The following is a 15,322-nucleotide window of genomic DNA, read 5'->3' as shown; positions in this document are numbered from 1 at the left end:
TAAAGCTGGCTGGAAGATGACCCTGATGAATATCACAAGTAGTATTTATTTAGAGATATTTAGTCAGATTATAATAAAAAGTCAGAGATTTATCTGTCCTTTGATCATTCTTCCTGAAAATTGGGCCTAAGAGGAGATTACTTTAATAATACTATTTTTATTCATTTATTATTTACTTATTTTAAAAGATTTTATTTATTTGAGATAGAGAACGAGAATAGGGGAGAGGGAGAAACAGACTCCCCATTGAGCAGGGAACCCGACATGGGGCTTGAGCCCAACACCCTGGGAACATGATCCGAACTGAAGACAGATCCTTAACCAACTGAGCCACCCAGGCGCCCCTAATAATTCTATTTAAAGGGTAGTCACACGTTCAGCACCGCCTCTTTTTATTAAAGCTCTGATAAAACAAGTTTTTTATTTTTATTTTTTTAGTTATTTATTTATTTAAAAAATTTTTTTTGAAGATTTTATTTGTTTTATTTGACAGAGATTACAAGTAGGCAGAGAGGCAGGCAGAGAGAGAGAGAGGAGGAAGCAGGCTCCCTGCTGAGCAGAGAGCCCGATGTCGGGCTCGATCCCAGGACACTGGGATCATGACCCGAGCTAAAGGCAGAGGCTTTAACCCACTGAGCCACCCAGGCACCCCTAAAACAAGTTTTTTAGACAAAGGGGCCTTTCTCTGTCTTTTCTCCCTAAGAAGTATTAATGTTTCTATTAATTCAGTTTTATGGTTTGATTTAAGCAGTAATGTTACTGTTAAATTACAATTTACCATTGTAATGTTTTTTAAATTAGTAGATTTCCTTTTTTAGAGCAGCTTTAGATTCATAACAAAATTGAGCAAAAGGCAGGGGTCCCACATAGCTCCTTCATAGACGCACAATCAGACTCCCCTCCCCCACATCTTGCACCAGCCAGTGTGACACATTTGTTACAGTTGATGAATCAACCTTGACACGTTGTTATCAACCAAAGTTCATAGTTACATTAGTGTTAGTTCCTTGTGTTATACAACGTTTTGTTTTTAGTCAAATGTAAAATGACCGATATATACCATTATAATATAGAGAATAGTTTCATTGCCCTAAAAATCCTCAGTGCTCCCTCTACCTAGTCATCTCTCCCTCCCTTCAGGCCCCTGGCAGTCATTGATTTTTTTTCTTTAAAGATTTATTGATTTATTTATTTGGGGGGGGTGGATTGTGTAGAGAGAAAGAGTGAGAGAATCTCAAGCAAACTCCTTGCTGAGTGTGGACCCTCACACGGGGCTCAGTCTCATACTCTGAGATCATGACCTGAGCTGAAATCAAGAGTCAGATGCTTAACTGACTGAGCCACCCTGGCACCCTGATTGTTTTCTGTTGTTGTTTTACTGTCTCCATAGTTTTGCATTTTCCAGAATGTTTTATAGTTGAAATTATGTGATATATAGCCTTTTCAGATTGGCTTCTTTCACTTAGTATTGTGAGTTTAAGGTTTCTCCATGCATTCTCATGGCTTGATAATTCATTTCTTTTTAGTGCTAAATAATATTCCATTACTTGAATGTATCACAGTTTATTTTATCCATTCACTTTTTTTTTTTTAAGATTTTATTTATTCATTTCACAGAGATCACAAGTAGGCAGAGAGGCAGGCAGAGAGAGAAGAAGGGAAGCAGGCTCCCCACTGAGCAGAGAGCCCAATGCGGGGCTCAATCTCAGGACTCTGAGATCATGACCTGAGCCGAAGGCAGAGGCTTTAACCCACCGAGCCACCCAGGCGTCCCTATCCATTCACTTCTTAAAGGACATTTATGAAGGAGCTAATTAATAGTAGTACCTATCATACGTGGTTGTTGTGAGGATTAAGGACTATAATAAATGTTAAACCTGTGCCGGAGTGCCTGGCATATCTTTTAAGATTTTTTTTTTTTTAAGAGTTTTATTTATTTATTTGACAGAGAGAGACACAGTGAGAGAGGGAACACAAGCAAGGGAGTGGGAGAGGGAGAAGCAAGCTCCCTGCTGAGCAGGCAGCCTAATGTGGGGCTCGATCCCAGGACCCTGGGATCATGACAAGAGCCGAAGGCAGATGCTTAGCAACTGAGCCACCCAGGCACCCCACTTTTAAGATTCTTAATTGGTATTCTGTTCTCAGTATTCTGAACTAGACTTCAGACTTGTCAAAGCCTGGTTACAAAGTCAAAACTTGGCATATGGTTATTTTTACAGGCTCAAAATATGTATATCCCAGGATTAGATGGAAACTTTATCAAATCCTGGAATATGAGAATTAATGAGTCCCTTCTGAAATTTCTAAGAGGCAGTTTTAAGGTGTATAGAATTAATACCTGAGCAGCTTATTACACCAAACTAAGTTTTATTGGTTAATGCACACATAAGTTCAGGGAAGATTCAGTTAATTATGGGTAAAGGACATATGATGTACCTGTAACTTGGAAGCTTTAAATTTTTCTCATAAATAACTCCTTAATTTTGTCAGAAAAAGGCCTTCAGGCAAAGATAAAACAATATGTGATTCAGTATGGCATTTATGTTCTTAAGTTACTAAGATAACCTAGTAAATGTATTATAGCTGTAGAATCATGTAATCTACTTTGACACTTGTGATTTGGGCATGGAAGATAATTTTTGAACTCTTGTTTTGGCCTTTTCTTGGGTTGTAGGATAATTTGAACATTTGAGAAAACCTGTGGCTCCACAGGGAAACACATAAATATGTAAACTCTCTTATCCACTTTGAAGGGTTTCATAGATCGATGACACTTACCCAGAGGTGTCTGGGTAAAAGTTTCTTTTAATTTTAAGACCAGAAGATAATAAATTGTAAGTCTAAGCAGTGATACCTCCTTTCTCACAAGGAAGAAGCCAATGATTTTCTCCTTTAACTTTGTGTTTTAGTATTGTGTTTGTGAGGGTCCATAGTCCGCTAGTAAGTATGACAACAAATCCTTTGAAAGCTTTTTGCTTGGGCTATGAATAAACTGGTCTTGAAACGGATTCTTCCCAAGTAACTAGTTCTGTATACATGGAGGCTATTACCTCCACTTCCTTTATTTTAATGGACAATGACTCCACATAGACAAGCCATGATTAAATTTTTGATAAAAATTTGAGTCCTTTTCACTAGAAATTCTGGTAATCTTGAGAAGGACATTGAACAAAGGAAATTAAATTCAGGAGTTAGTGTTTATAATATAATTCACTGTTAACATCATGGGTGTTTTTTGTTTTGAGGTGATTTAAATCTCCTTACTTTATCTATGTAAAATATAACCAAGTATCCTAGCATTGGCTTAATGAAACATTCAATTTAGTGATATTTAGCTGAGGTTTTCCTTGTTAAAAAAAAGTAGGCTAAATACATGATTTTTGTGCATAACGAGATCTAAAATGTCCTGTCTTATAATAATTTGTAGTCTGACGTACTTTATGCACTATAGGCCTGTTTGTTCTGTTGTACCTGCTGTTTTAGTGAATGAAAGTGAAGAACTCAGCTATGTTTCTAGGCACATTCTAGAAGAAGATTTTCGTATTGACACATGTTCTTAGTTCTTAAGACTTGTCGATTTGATGTCTTTTTTTTTTCCCCCCCAGGCAATGCATGACCCACTGAAAACTTGGCAAGATGCACCATACATTTTTATTGTACATATTGGCATTTCATCCTCAAAGGAATCCTCAAAAGAAAATTCACTCAGTAATCTTTTTACCAGTAAGTACATTTTGTTCCTTTGTACCATTCATATTATCTAGTTGTTTCATGTGTGATCAGTAGTGTAAAATTGCTTTAAGGGAGGGAATAATTAAGAATGTTTGTTGTGAGGGTGGCTCAGTCCATTAAGGGTCCTGGGATCAAGCTCCTGGTGGGACTTCCTGCTCAGTGGGGAGCCTCCTTTCCCCTCTCCTTCTGTCTGCTGCTTCCCCTGCTTGTGCTCTCTCTCTCTCTGTCTAGCAAATGAATAAATCTTTAAAAAAAAAAAAAAAAGAAGAAGAAGAAGTTTTGTGTACCAGACATAGTTTCAGGCACTTCACTTATACTTTCTTGTTATGTATTATAGATACCAGATTTCATTCTCTATCATTTGATCCTCCTGCTTTTAAGATTCTTAATTGGTATTTGTTCTCAGTATTCTCAACTTGACTTGTCAGAACTTGGTTACCAAGTCAAAACTTGGAAATTTTGAATTTAATTGACTTTCTTAAGTTTTTAGTGTCTCAGTTTTTCTTAGTGTTCTCCTTTCTATTCTTACCCAGTTCTTGGAGTCATCGTATCTTGGAATTTTGTGGTCACTTAACTAACCAGTCTTATTTTCTTTAATTTCTATTTTATGTTTCTTCCTCCTTTGCAGTTTTCTTCCCTCCCCTCCTTTCTTGAGTAGCATAATGAATGAAACAATGATGGTGACCATCCTTATCTTGTTACTGACTTCATTGGCACCCTTAGTGCATTTCATCATTAATTGTGTTCACTGTGGACTTTTCAGAATATTCTGTGTTTGGTTAAGGATGTTTTCTTTTTTCCCTCGTTTACTAAGTGTATTTTTATGCCTTTTTTTTTGTTATGGAGAATGAGTGCTCAGTTTTATCAAATGGTTTGATTGTATTGATTAAAATGATCGTGTAGGGGCGCCTGGGTGGCTCAGTGGGTTAAAGCCTCTGCCTTCGGCTCAGGTCATGATCCCAGGTCCTGGGATCGAGCCCCACACCGGGCTCTCTGCTTGGCCGGAAGCCGGCTTCCTCCTCTCTCTCTGCCTTCCTGCCTGCTTGTGATCTCTGTCTGTCAAATAAATAAATAAAATTTAAAAAAAAAAAATAAATAAAATAAAATGATCATGTAGATTCCCCCATTTTTAATCTGTTAATGTGTTGCATTATATTAACCAATTTTTCTAATGTTAAACCATTCTTGGGGGCACCTGGGTGGGTCAGTCGGTTAAGTGTCTGCCTTCAGCCCAGGTCCCTGGGATCAAGCCCAGTGTTGGGTTCCCTGCTCAGCAGGGGCTGCTTCTCCTTCTCCCTCTGCCCCTTTCCCACTCATGTTCCCTCTCTTTCTCTCAAATAAATAAATAAGATCTTAAAAAAAAAAAGGAAAAACCCATTCTTGAATTTCTGAGATGCCAGTATTTGGTCTTGATATACACACACTTACACACATATATATACATAGCTGACTTCTGTTTTATACAATTTTATTTGGAAGTTTTGCTCATAGTAAGATTGGCCTATAATTTTCTTTTCACATACTGTCATCTATGGGTTTTGGCATCCAGATTATACTAGTCTTATACAATGAATTGGAGAATATCCCCTATTATAAAATTCTGTAGAGTAGTTTTTGTATGGGTAGGATTATCCATTTTTTGAATGTTTCGTAGAACTTATAATAGTGTTTTGGCCTGATGTTCTTTTTTTCCTACCCTATATAGATTTTAAAAGACTGATTGATTTTCTTTTTTTTTTTTTTAAGATTTTATTTTATTTGACAGACAGAGAGCACAAGCAGGCAGAGAGGCAGGCAGAGAGAGAGGAGGGAAGCAGGCTCCCAGCTGAGCAGAGAGCCCGACATGGGGCTCGATCCCAGGACCCTGGGATCATGACCTGAGCCAAAGGCAGAGGCTTTAACCCACCGAGCCACCCAGGTGCCCCGAATTTTCTTTTTTAATAGTAATTCTTTTTTTTAGTTATTCTGTTTTTATTTGAATCGATGTTTTTTTGTTTTTAAGAAATTGTCCGTATCATTCAAGATTTCAGATTTTATTGGCATAAAGTTATGAGTAATATTTCTTTACCAAAAACTCTGTATCTGTAGCTTTTTTCATTCTTACTGCTTTTATTTTCCCTTTTAGCTTTTAAAAAAAACTTTGTAGAATTGTATTTTACTGTATTTTTATCCCAGCGATCCAGCTTTTGTTAGTTTTCCCAACTGTGTCTGTCTTTTCTATTTCATTATTTCTTTTGTTTGACTCAATTTAGGATTTTTGTTTTTTGTAGATTGTTGTGTTGAATGCTTTTAATTCCCAAACCAGAAATGGGTCTTTGCTCTATAGTTATATGTGTTATAGCAGTTCTAGGTAAACCAGTGGGTGACCCTGCATAGTTTCTGGACCCAAGATGTAGGGGTATCCTGTATTTCTAGGCCCATAGCTTTCTAAAGAGTAATAGTCTAAAGCAGCAGTTGCCAGCATTTACGTTCACCCTTCTTTCTTGGAAAAGGATGGAAAAGAAGCCCTGTTCCGTTCCACTTCAGCCTCTTCATGCATCAAATCTGGCTCTGCTCCTAGTTTTCCTTAGAATCCTACTAATTTTGGTGATCCCATAGGAACTATACTCCCGACTACCACAGCTTGCTTTTCAGGCCCAGAGTCAAAATGACCATAACTTCAGCATCATACACTGTACTGAGTTTCTGTTCAGTTTTGATATTTGGAGGTATATATCTTGTTTGTGAACTTATGTCCTTGTTTTGTTTTATCCATCCATTGTTTGGAGATAAGAAGGTACTTTATTTTTATTTATTTATTTTTAAAGATTTTATTTATTTGAGAATGAGCAAGCACGAGAGAGAAAGCATATGTTGGGTGGTTCTCTGTCTTGCTTTCCTACTTTCTCTCCCTTCTAGCTGGTTTTCTGCGGGCTGGTGGAAAATATCTTACTCATCTTTTTATCTCCTCTTTTTTCTCTAATGTGTGTCACATAGTAAGTGCTTAGTAAATTTATTTTATATTTTGGCATAGAGCAAGTGTTAGTCAAATTTTCTTTCTTTTTTTTTTTTAGCCGATTTTTTTTTGAGTTAGGTAATAACTGAGACTATTAATAAAGGCTACAAGTTTTGAGTTCTAAATGTGCTAGTTCCCCAATAACATTATTTATGTAGGAATTCTAAGAAACAGAAACATTAAATTATTTCACCATTGAGGAATGGAATATAGAGAGTGGAAATTTCTGTATTAGCTAATATGAAAAAAAAACACAAAACTTTTGAAGGGAAATAAAACCATACATTTTCTCATTTTAGGGAGGTGCTTTGTTTTCTGATGAAGTTATGGAGTCTCAATTTTATAAGATTACGATTAAAGCCTCCATGACATTGGAAAACATAAACCAGAAAATGTTAGAAATCTGTCTCCAGTGTTCCAGGAATTTCTGCACAAGACCCCAGTGTGCATGCAACTGCCCTGACCTACTTCTCCCATGATGAAAAACAGAATTTACAAAGTGCTTAGCATAGAGTTTCTCAGAAATAGGGAGATTTCCCCAGGGTCCTCATAGCAGCAGAGAAGCTCTCAGATTATGTAGGCTCTCCCACTCCAAGGAGAGTCTCCTGGCCCTCGCTGTGGACCATCACAAGCTAAAGCAGAATCCCTAGAGAAATCTTAAGAACTTGATAATCTTGGATAGTAGATGTCCCTCTGGATGGAAGGCTGCTGTCTCCTTTCTTTTCACATCCCAGACTGCTTCTCTTGATCCAAAAACATGATCAGGTCTGGCTTTGACACAGTGAGACCCGAGAAGAGGGGGTTTCCATGGTTTTCTTTTTTTTTTTTTTAAGATTTTATTTATTTGACAGAGAGAGATCACAAGTAGGCAGAGAGGCAGGCAGAGAGAGAGGAGGAAGCAGGCTCCCCGCTGAGCAGAGAGCCCGATGCGGGGCTCATTCCCAGGACCCTGGGATCATGACCTGAGCTGAAGGCAGAGGCTTTAACCCACTGAGCCACCCGGGTTCCCAGTAGTTTTCTAACATCACATCCCTGTGTAGTTGCCACTGAGTGTGGTTCAGGCATCCCCACTCCTTCTGGGAGAATTCTGTGGCCACATCCCTGAATGTCAGCAGTCCCTGAGAACTAGCCATTTCTTCTTTTGCTTCATCCTCTAGATTCTTTCTCACAGGGTATTTGTGGAAAAATATAGCCAAATTTTCTTAAAGAGCCAGATAGTAAATGTTCTCTCTACTACAGCCACCCAGGTCTACCATTGTTGTGTGAATTTGCAACCATAGATAATATGTAAGTGAATGGATGTGGCTGTTTTCCAGTGAAACTTCATAAAAAGTAGGTGACCACATTTTGCTGACCCTTGGCGTAGAGTAAGCAAAGGATATAATAAATACTTAATAATTATTTTGTTTCCTGTTTTATTAAATTAAGAAGGTATAGGTTTAATAACCAATGTGCTTAAAATTTTTATGATTGCTATTATGGGGTACTCCTTTTGTTCATATGAATGTTGGATTGGGTTTATTTTCTTTCTTTTTTTGGTTTACTTTTAATAATGGCATGTTCCCTTTGCTTGGTAAAAACTAGGAAATTTTTGTAGACTAGGCAATTGTTAGTCTGTCATCACAGACTAACACTTCTCACATAAGTATTTATCAATCAGACCTAAGATAGTTTTTATCAATTACAATTTTAAAAGTTGTAGTTTTGCTTCAGTAAGGCAGATCTGTCTTTCAGATTCTTGTTATTAAATACTGTGTAAAAATTAACCAGTTTGTTGTTGTTATTAAGTATTTAATGAGAATTAAGCATTAATGTAGTAAAGTCCCATAAAATTGACGTAGGTAAAAAAAAGTAATAAATAGGAGAATATAGGTAAGGTTAGATAGAAGACAAAGAGAATAGCAGAATGAAGGAATGAAATCCTGTGCTTTCCAAAGCACATCATTGATGTATTGTAAGAAAAAGTACATATGAAATACGTTTGGAATTTAGAGGAGCCGGGCTATGGTTCTAGTTGGGGTTTGTGGAAGAAATAACTTAAATCTAGTCTTTTTTTTTTTTTTAAGATTTTTTTAATTTATTTGACACAAAGAGAGGGAGATCACAAGTAGGCAGAGAGGCAGGCAGAGAGAGGGGGAAGCAGGCTCCCCACTGAGCAGAGAGCCCAATGCGGGGCTCAATCCCAGGACCCTGAGATCATGACCTGAGCTGAAGGCAGAGGCTTTAACCCACTGAGCCACCCAGGCGCCTCAGCTTAAATCTAGTCTTTACAGGATGTGTGTCTGGGAACGAAGGACTCTTCCACTTAATATACTGTCGGGAGCAGGAGTGTGGAGGCCTGTCTGGTACACAGCATGAATCATAAGAACACCTCAGGAATTTCAGAGTGCTCTATAAATGTAATATTCACCAGAATTAAAATGGTTAAAAGTAAATAACCCAATGGAATTTTCATTAATTTCACCAGGCAAATCTTATGCAATGTTTTTGTTTAATTTCTGCATCCTTAACATTAATTTCGAGAACTGTGTTTTTGGCAGTGACTGTTGAAGTGAAGGGTCCCTATGAATACCTCACGCTTGAAGAATATCCTTTGATGATTGTAAGTGAACTTACATTCTTAACCTTAACATTATATGAGTTTAACTTGAAAAATTGTTCATGTTTTGTCTCAATATTCTTCTTTCAAGAATTGTTCCTGAACAGTTCAGAAAACACTGCTTTGTAGTTTTGTACTTCTTACTAAAATATGACCTTGAGAATGTCAGTAGATCACTCTGCCTCCTCTCATCTGTAGAATGAAGAGTTGATGACTTGTGGAATTTCAGAATTGGAAAGTACCTCAAACATAATTTCAGATCTCATATTCTGTGTAGAATTCAAAGTGGGGTACTTCTTACCTTCCTGTAGTTTCTGATTGCATTTGAAGTAACTAAATGATGACACTTCATCATGTGTATGTTTGTGTCTATTGGAATAGCCTCACTGTTTTCAGATTTCCTTTGTTCATTTCTTCTTTTCCCTTTCATAGTTTTCCCACATTGTGTTCATTGCCTTTAGATGTATCTTCACCCTGCCATGTCTTCTTTCCTTTTTAGTGTTCTCTTCATTTATGTACTTTTAGATTGTGAGCTGAAAAGACACTTTAAGATTTTTTTTTTTTTTTTTTATTTGACAGACAGATCACAAGTAGGCAGAGAGGCAGGCAGAGAGAGAGAAGGGAGGAAGCAGGCTCCCTGCTGAGCATAGAGCCTGATGCGGGGCTCGATCCCAGGACGCCGGGATCAAGACCTGAGCCGAAGGCAGCGGCTTTAACCCACTGAGCCACCCAGGCGCCCCTGAAAAGACACTTTAAATGCAGAAGAACAGTTACTCTTGATGATAGGTCCTTAGGTAGTTTCTCTCTGTGTAAGAGGAGATAATTTTTTTGTGTTAGTATTGAACTTCAAAGAAATGAAATAATTACTCTTAAAGTAGAAGGTAGAATATATATATTTTTTATATAGTTTAGGACTGTGTATTCTAAATTGGCTCTTGGCCCTAATCCTCCTTTTTATTTCTTACCCATTTGGATGACAGTTTTTCATGGTGATGTGTATTGTATATGTCCTGTTTGGTGTTCTGTGGCTGGCATGGTCTGCCTGCTATTGGAGAGATCTCCTGAGAATCCAGTTTTGGATTGGTGCTGTCATCTTCCTGGGAATGCTTGAGAAAGCTGTTTTCTATGCAGAATTTCAGAACATCCGATATAAAGGCGAATCAGGTATGTAACCAAAGAGTGTTCGCCTGTCTTGTGAGAAATTGGCAGGTAAGATGTGAGTTTTCCTCATGTCAGCAGTCGTTAAGTGGGTTTAACTTTTCAGTTTCTTAATTATTAGAATAACTTAAGCATAATCACTATGATTGTAACTTTTGTTTTTAATCTCGTAACTTACGGGTTCGGTGATTTAAGAGTGAATTGTGCTGAAATAGATTCATACAAGTTACAGCAGCAGTGGCCATTTTGAATAAGATTATCACCATTGCTGCATCTCAATTGCCATTGATTTTTAAGGTACCATTATTATATTATACATCTAAGGAGAGAAATAAATACTGCCAACTTAATAGTAAGATGCCATTGACCTACTTTGATTTCAGAGATTTTAAAATATGAGGGAGAAGTACCTCTAAGAATTGGTTAAGCACAGTAATACCAAGAAAATAGGAGGGTTTTTATGGTTCACTGAAGTAAACAGCTAATGACAAATTATTTTGCTGAAGTTTTTTGTGATAGCTTTGGTTCTCTCTCATCAGACCATTTGATTATGAATGATGATTGTTGTAAGATTGCTAATTGGAGCTTTCTCTATCTTTGAAAAGGCTTGAAAGTAGTAGATGTGAAAATAATTTGAAAACTGTGTGTGTGTTTGTGTTTTGTGCTTTTCAGTGTATATGTATTTTTTTAATCTGTATTCCCCAGTTTTTAAAAATGGTAGAAAAGTTCTGTAGGTGTTATAAACTGTCCATGTAGGTGAGGTATTCTGCTGAGGTTTTAGTGAAGTGGAGTTAGGGAGGAAAGGTGATTCAAGCACACCCAGACTGCTATTCACATGAGCAAGGTAAGTGAAATCAGCTTGTGTACTTACTTAGAAGAATTGCAGGAGAGGTATTTTCTTTGAACAGGACTAATCCCAATGCTTATTCTGAAGAGCATTAGTTATCTAGATCCACATTCTGGTTCTAGAGTCACGCCTTTTCCCAAACCTAAATTATAGCACTCTTTCTTTCTTTCTTTCTTTCTTTCTCATAGTCCAGGGTGCCCTGATCCTTGCAGAGCTGCTTTCAGCAGTTAAACGCTCGCTGGCTCGAACCCTGGTCATCATAGTCAGCCTGGGGTATGGCATAGTTAAGTAAGTATGGCCTTTTTATATGGAAGGACATATTGAAACACTGATTAAATTGAAACAGTATTGTAAGTTCCTGTTGTAATTCTGAAAGAATTGATATAAGAAATAGTTTGCAATAAGACAGGTATCTAAAAAATGTTAAGTGTTTCATTTCACTTCTGAGAACTCGAGCATTTGTAGGAAAATCAGCAATGTAGTGAATGATGTTAAAACATCAAATTTTTAGGGTGAACTTAGAGTGACTTTTAATCTTCCAAAATGTTTTTGAAATCAGTTTTTTTATGAGAATGTCACTCAGTCTGAAAAAAGTCTGAAAATAATTTATTTTTCAAAAATTTTATTGAGTGCCTTCTGTATACTAGATACTATTCTAGGTGCTGAGGACACAGCAAGTAAACAAAAGGCTTGGAGTTTACATTTGTGGAGGGAGGGGACAAAGATACAGATAAGTAAGTAAATATCTAATATGTCAGTGGTAAGTGCTATGAAGCAGATAAAGCAGGGGAAGGGTGTAGAGAGTGCTAGGCAAGAAGTGAAGCTTGTAGTTGTAAATAGGGTTGCCAAGGAAGGCTTCACTTAGTGACATTTATGCAGAGATCTGAAGGTGGTGTGGGGACCATATGTATACCTACAGGAAGAGATGCTAAGATGTGGTCAGATTCTGTATATATTTTGAAGGTAGAGCCAATGGAATTTTCTGGTAGATCAACTGTGTGATGTGAACAAGAAGAGGAATCAAGGATGATGCCAACTATTTTGGTCTGAGCAATGAAAGGATGGAATTTATAAGTTAAGGAGAATCTTAGGTGAAATAAGTTTGGAATAGAGGCAAAATTAGGAGTTCAGTTAGATAACCAAATGGGGAAATAAGAGAGAGTGGGGTAGAGATATGAATTTGGGAGTCATCAGGATATATATGTTTACCTAAAGCCATGAGAATGGGATGCAATCACTGATGAAGTAAGTGTATATAGACAAGAGATCAAAGGATGGAGCCCTTGAACATTTTCAGTTGTTTAGAATTCAGTGAGATGAAACAGAATTCGAGGAATTTGAGAAGGTCCGTTGTGGTGAGAGGCAAACCTGAAGAGTTTCACGGAGGGAGTGATTGTATCAGGAGGGTTAAATGATGACCATTGGGTTGAACTACATGGAAGATACAAGTGACCTTAATAAGAGGATTTAGGGAAGTGCTAGGATAAAGGCTTCATTGGAGCGAGTTCAAGAGAGAATAGGAGCAGAGAAATTGGAACTAGCCGGGTATAGAGAGTTATTTCAGAGTCTTGCTTTAAGTGGGATTGAAGAAATGGGTTTTAACTTTTTAAACTTATTCACTGAAAGGAGTTTTGTTTTCAGTGGGGTTAGGGGAATGGGGTGGGTTTCATTTTTAAAATTATTTTATTCATTTAACAAGTATTTGAGGGCCTCCTATATGCCAGGGCCTAGGTTTCAAAAATACATCAGTGGGGAGAAAAATCCTTGCCCATATGGACCTCTGCTAGCATATAACAAAAAAATACGAGGACAAATATTACTTAGACTTAGGTAGACATGATTTAAGGCAGTGCATCTCAAACTTACAGTGCAGTAATGAATCACTTAGAGATCTTGTTATCAATCAGAATGCAGATTCTGATTGAATGGCATCTTGAAGCAGAAGCTGCTTGAAGGACTTGATGTTTTGTTGGATTCTGAGCTTACAAATTACAGTTTATCTAATGGGTTGCAATAGGATATTTGCTTATATCAAAACTTTTAAATTTGATAACAGTATTGTGTTTATGTATTTAAAAAGTCCTTATTGGTTAAAAACACATGCTGAAATATATACAAATTAAAGATACACTATCTAGGATTTGCTCGAAGATAATATAGGAGGAAAGGAAGTGGGTGGGGTTTGCATGAGGTACAGTTGACTATAACTTAGTGGTTATTGGGACTGGATGTTGGACATAGAGGGGTTCATTATACTGTTGAATGTTTCAGAAGTCTTTATAATAAAAAGAGTTTTTGTTTTTGTTTTTGTTTTTTGATATAGTAACTAGGGACCAGATCTAAAGTTCTAGTAGTTATTAACTTGGTTTAAGACCATATGTTCTTCTGAGTTTTTTTTTCTTATGTGGATTAAGTATGTCTGACTTACCTCTGTTAAGTTATTGACCTGTATTTTAATTAAATGATTTGCTTTTAACTTATTTTGGAGTTTATGGCATTGATGCTCAGCTCTTTCTTTGCTTCCTGTTTAGGCCTCGCCTTGGAGTCACTCTTCACAAAGTTGTGGTAGCAGGAGCCCTCTATCTTTTGTTCTCTGGCATGGAAGGGGTCCTCAGAGTTACTGGGGTCAGTACTGCTTAATCTAAGTATTTATGATCAGTTCAGATAACATTGTTTTTGTCTTGAGAGGGTAAATTGGAGAAGTCTGTGGACTTCTCTACTATTTCTTCTAAATTATTTGTAACTGATTTTCAAAATGTATATATAATTTGAATTTTCTTTTTAATCTATTAGAACTTTATAAGTTTAATGAGTGACCAGGAATGAATGCTTTCCCACCTGTCCACAAATTGCTACTTATTCATTTCCTCCTCCCAGACAGTGGACTCTCATTCTTGTATAAGTGGCAAAGATTATAATCTTGCTTAATAATATACTTTTTTAAAAGATTTATTTATTTGAGAGAGATAGCATGTGTGCATGCTTGTTGAGAAGGGGCAGAGGAAGAGGGAGAGAGAATCCCATGCAGACTCCAACGAGCTTGGAGCCTGATGAGAGGCTCCATCTCATCACACTGAGATGAGGATCTGAGTCCAAACCAAGAGTCAGATGCTCAGCTGACTGCCCCTCCAGGCACCCTCTGTTTTTCGTTTTACAGTGATAGTGCTCTTTGCTTAATTAGTACTTGAGTTTCCAAGGCTTTTCTAAAATGCAACTAATCGTTTCACGTTTTTCTTGAGAATTATAAAATCATGCCTTTTGTCAGGGAGGGAAACCAAAGCACTAAATATAAATGATGAATTTTGTCAGAGCTGGATTAATGTGAATGGTCATTCCAGCTGGATTAATGACTACTGGTCATTCCAGTAGTTATTTATTTAAAAATCACTCTCAGCAATAACCCATTAGATTCAAGGTGGTAAATGCTGTAAACTTGACTTACTGAGCTCAGTAAGTTTTGTAATAAATTGCCCCTTAAATAAAACATTTTATGGATACATACTGTTTTTCAGATCACACTGTCCTATATGTAATTTCCTTCAACTTTTAGCAACTCTAACCCTGTCAATTTCATTTTCTTTCTGCTGCTGTAGTATTTTTCTTACTCATTGGCTCTGATAGTAAACCTGGCCCTCTCAGCAATTGATGCCTGTATTATTTTATGGATATCCTTTCAGTAATGCCCTGATGTTTGGGTAATCAGGGTTATATAAATAGCACCTTATATATATAAACTCATGAAATAAGCGGTGTAGTTTTGGGGACAGATATTTGCCTTACATCTTATTTTGGGATGTGCTCTTATTCGTAGAATTATATTGTATTACAGTTCTGGAAATTATAACTATGTATTAAGGCTGCAGTACTTTGAAATATGAGAAGGGTCTTTTTAGACTTGTAGCCAAAAGTCACAGTGATGGGAGATGATATGATGGGATGGGGGCTTGTAACACCAAAGCTTTTCAGTGTGGTCACTTCTTAACATGGACCT

General features: G+C 37.1%; 1 protein-coding gene across 3 annotated transcripts in view; it reads left to right on the top strand.

Annotated features, from left to right (window-relative positions):
- Positions 1 to 15,322, top strand: part of TMEM87A (transmembrane protein 87A) — a 43,872-nt gene that overhangs the window by 14,026 nt on the left and 14,524 nt on the right. For 2 of the 3 annotated variants that reach the window (XM_080807997.1, XM_080807996.1), the window contains exons 7-11: positions 3,606 to 3,723; positions 9,268 to 9,329; positions 10,307 to 10,490; positions 11,520 to 11,619; positions 13,863 to 13,956. In XM_080807997.1, the coding sequence (XP_080664123.1) occupies positions 3,606 to 3,723; positions 9,268 to 9,329; positions 10,307 to 10,490; positions 11,520 to 11,619; positions 13,863 to 13,956 (558 nt within the window). Of the gene's footprint in view, positions 1 to 3,605; positions 3,724 to 9,267; positions 9,330 to 10,306; positions 10,491 to 11,519; positions 11,620 to 13,862; positions 13,957 to 14,924; positions 15,008 to 15,322 lie in introns of all 3 variants that reach the window. The other variant, XM_080807998.1, reaches the window with a different exon arrangement.

The sequence above is a fragment of the Martes martes genome (assembly GCF_963455335.1).
Source record: "Martes martes genome assembly, chromosome: 7".
Taxonomy (NCBI): Eukaryota; Metazoa; Chordata; class Mammalia; order Carnivora; family Mustelidae; genus Martes; species Martes martes.
Note: the sequence above shows the minus strand (reverse complement) of the source record. Positions and strands in the feature narration are given on the sequence as shown.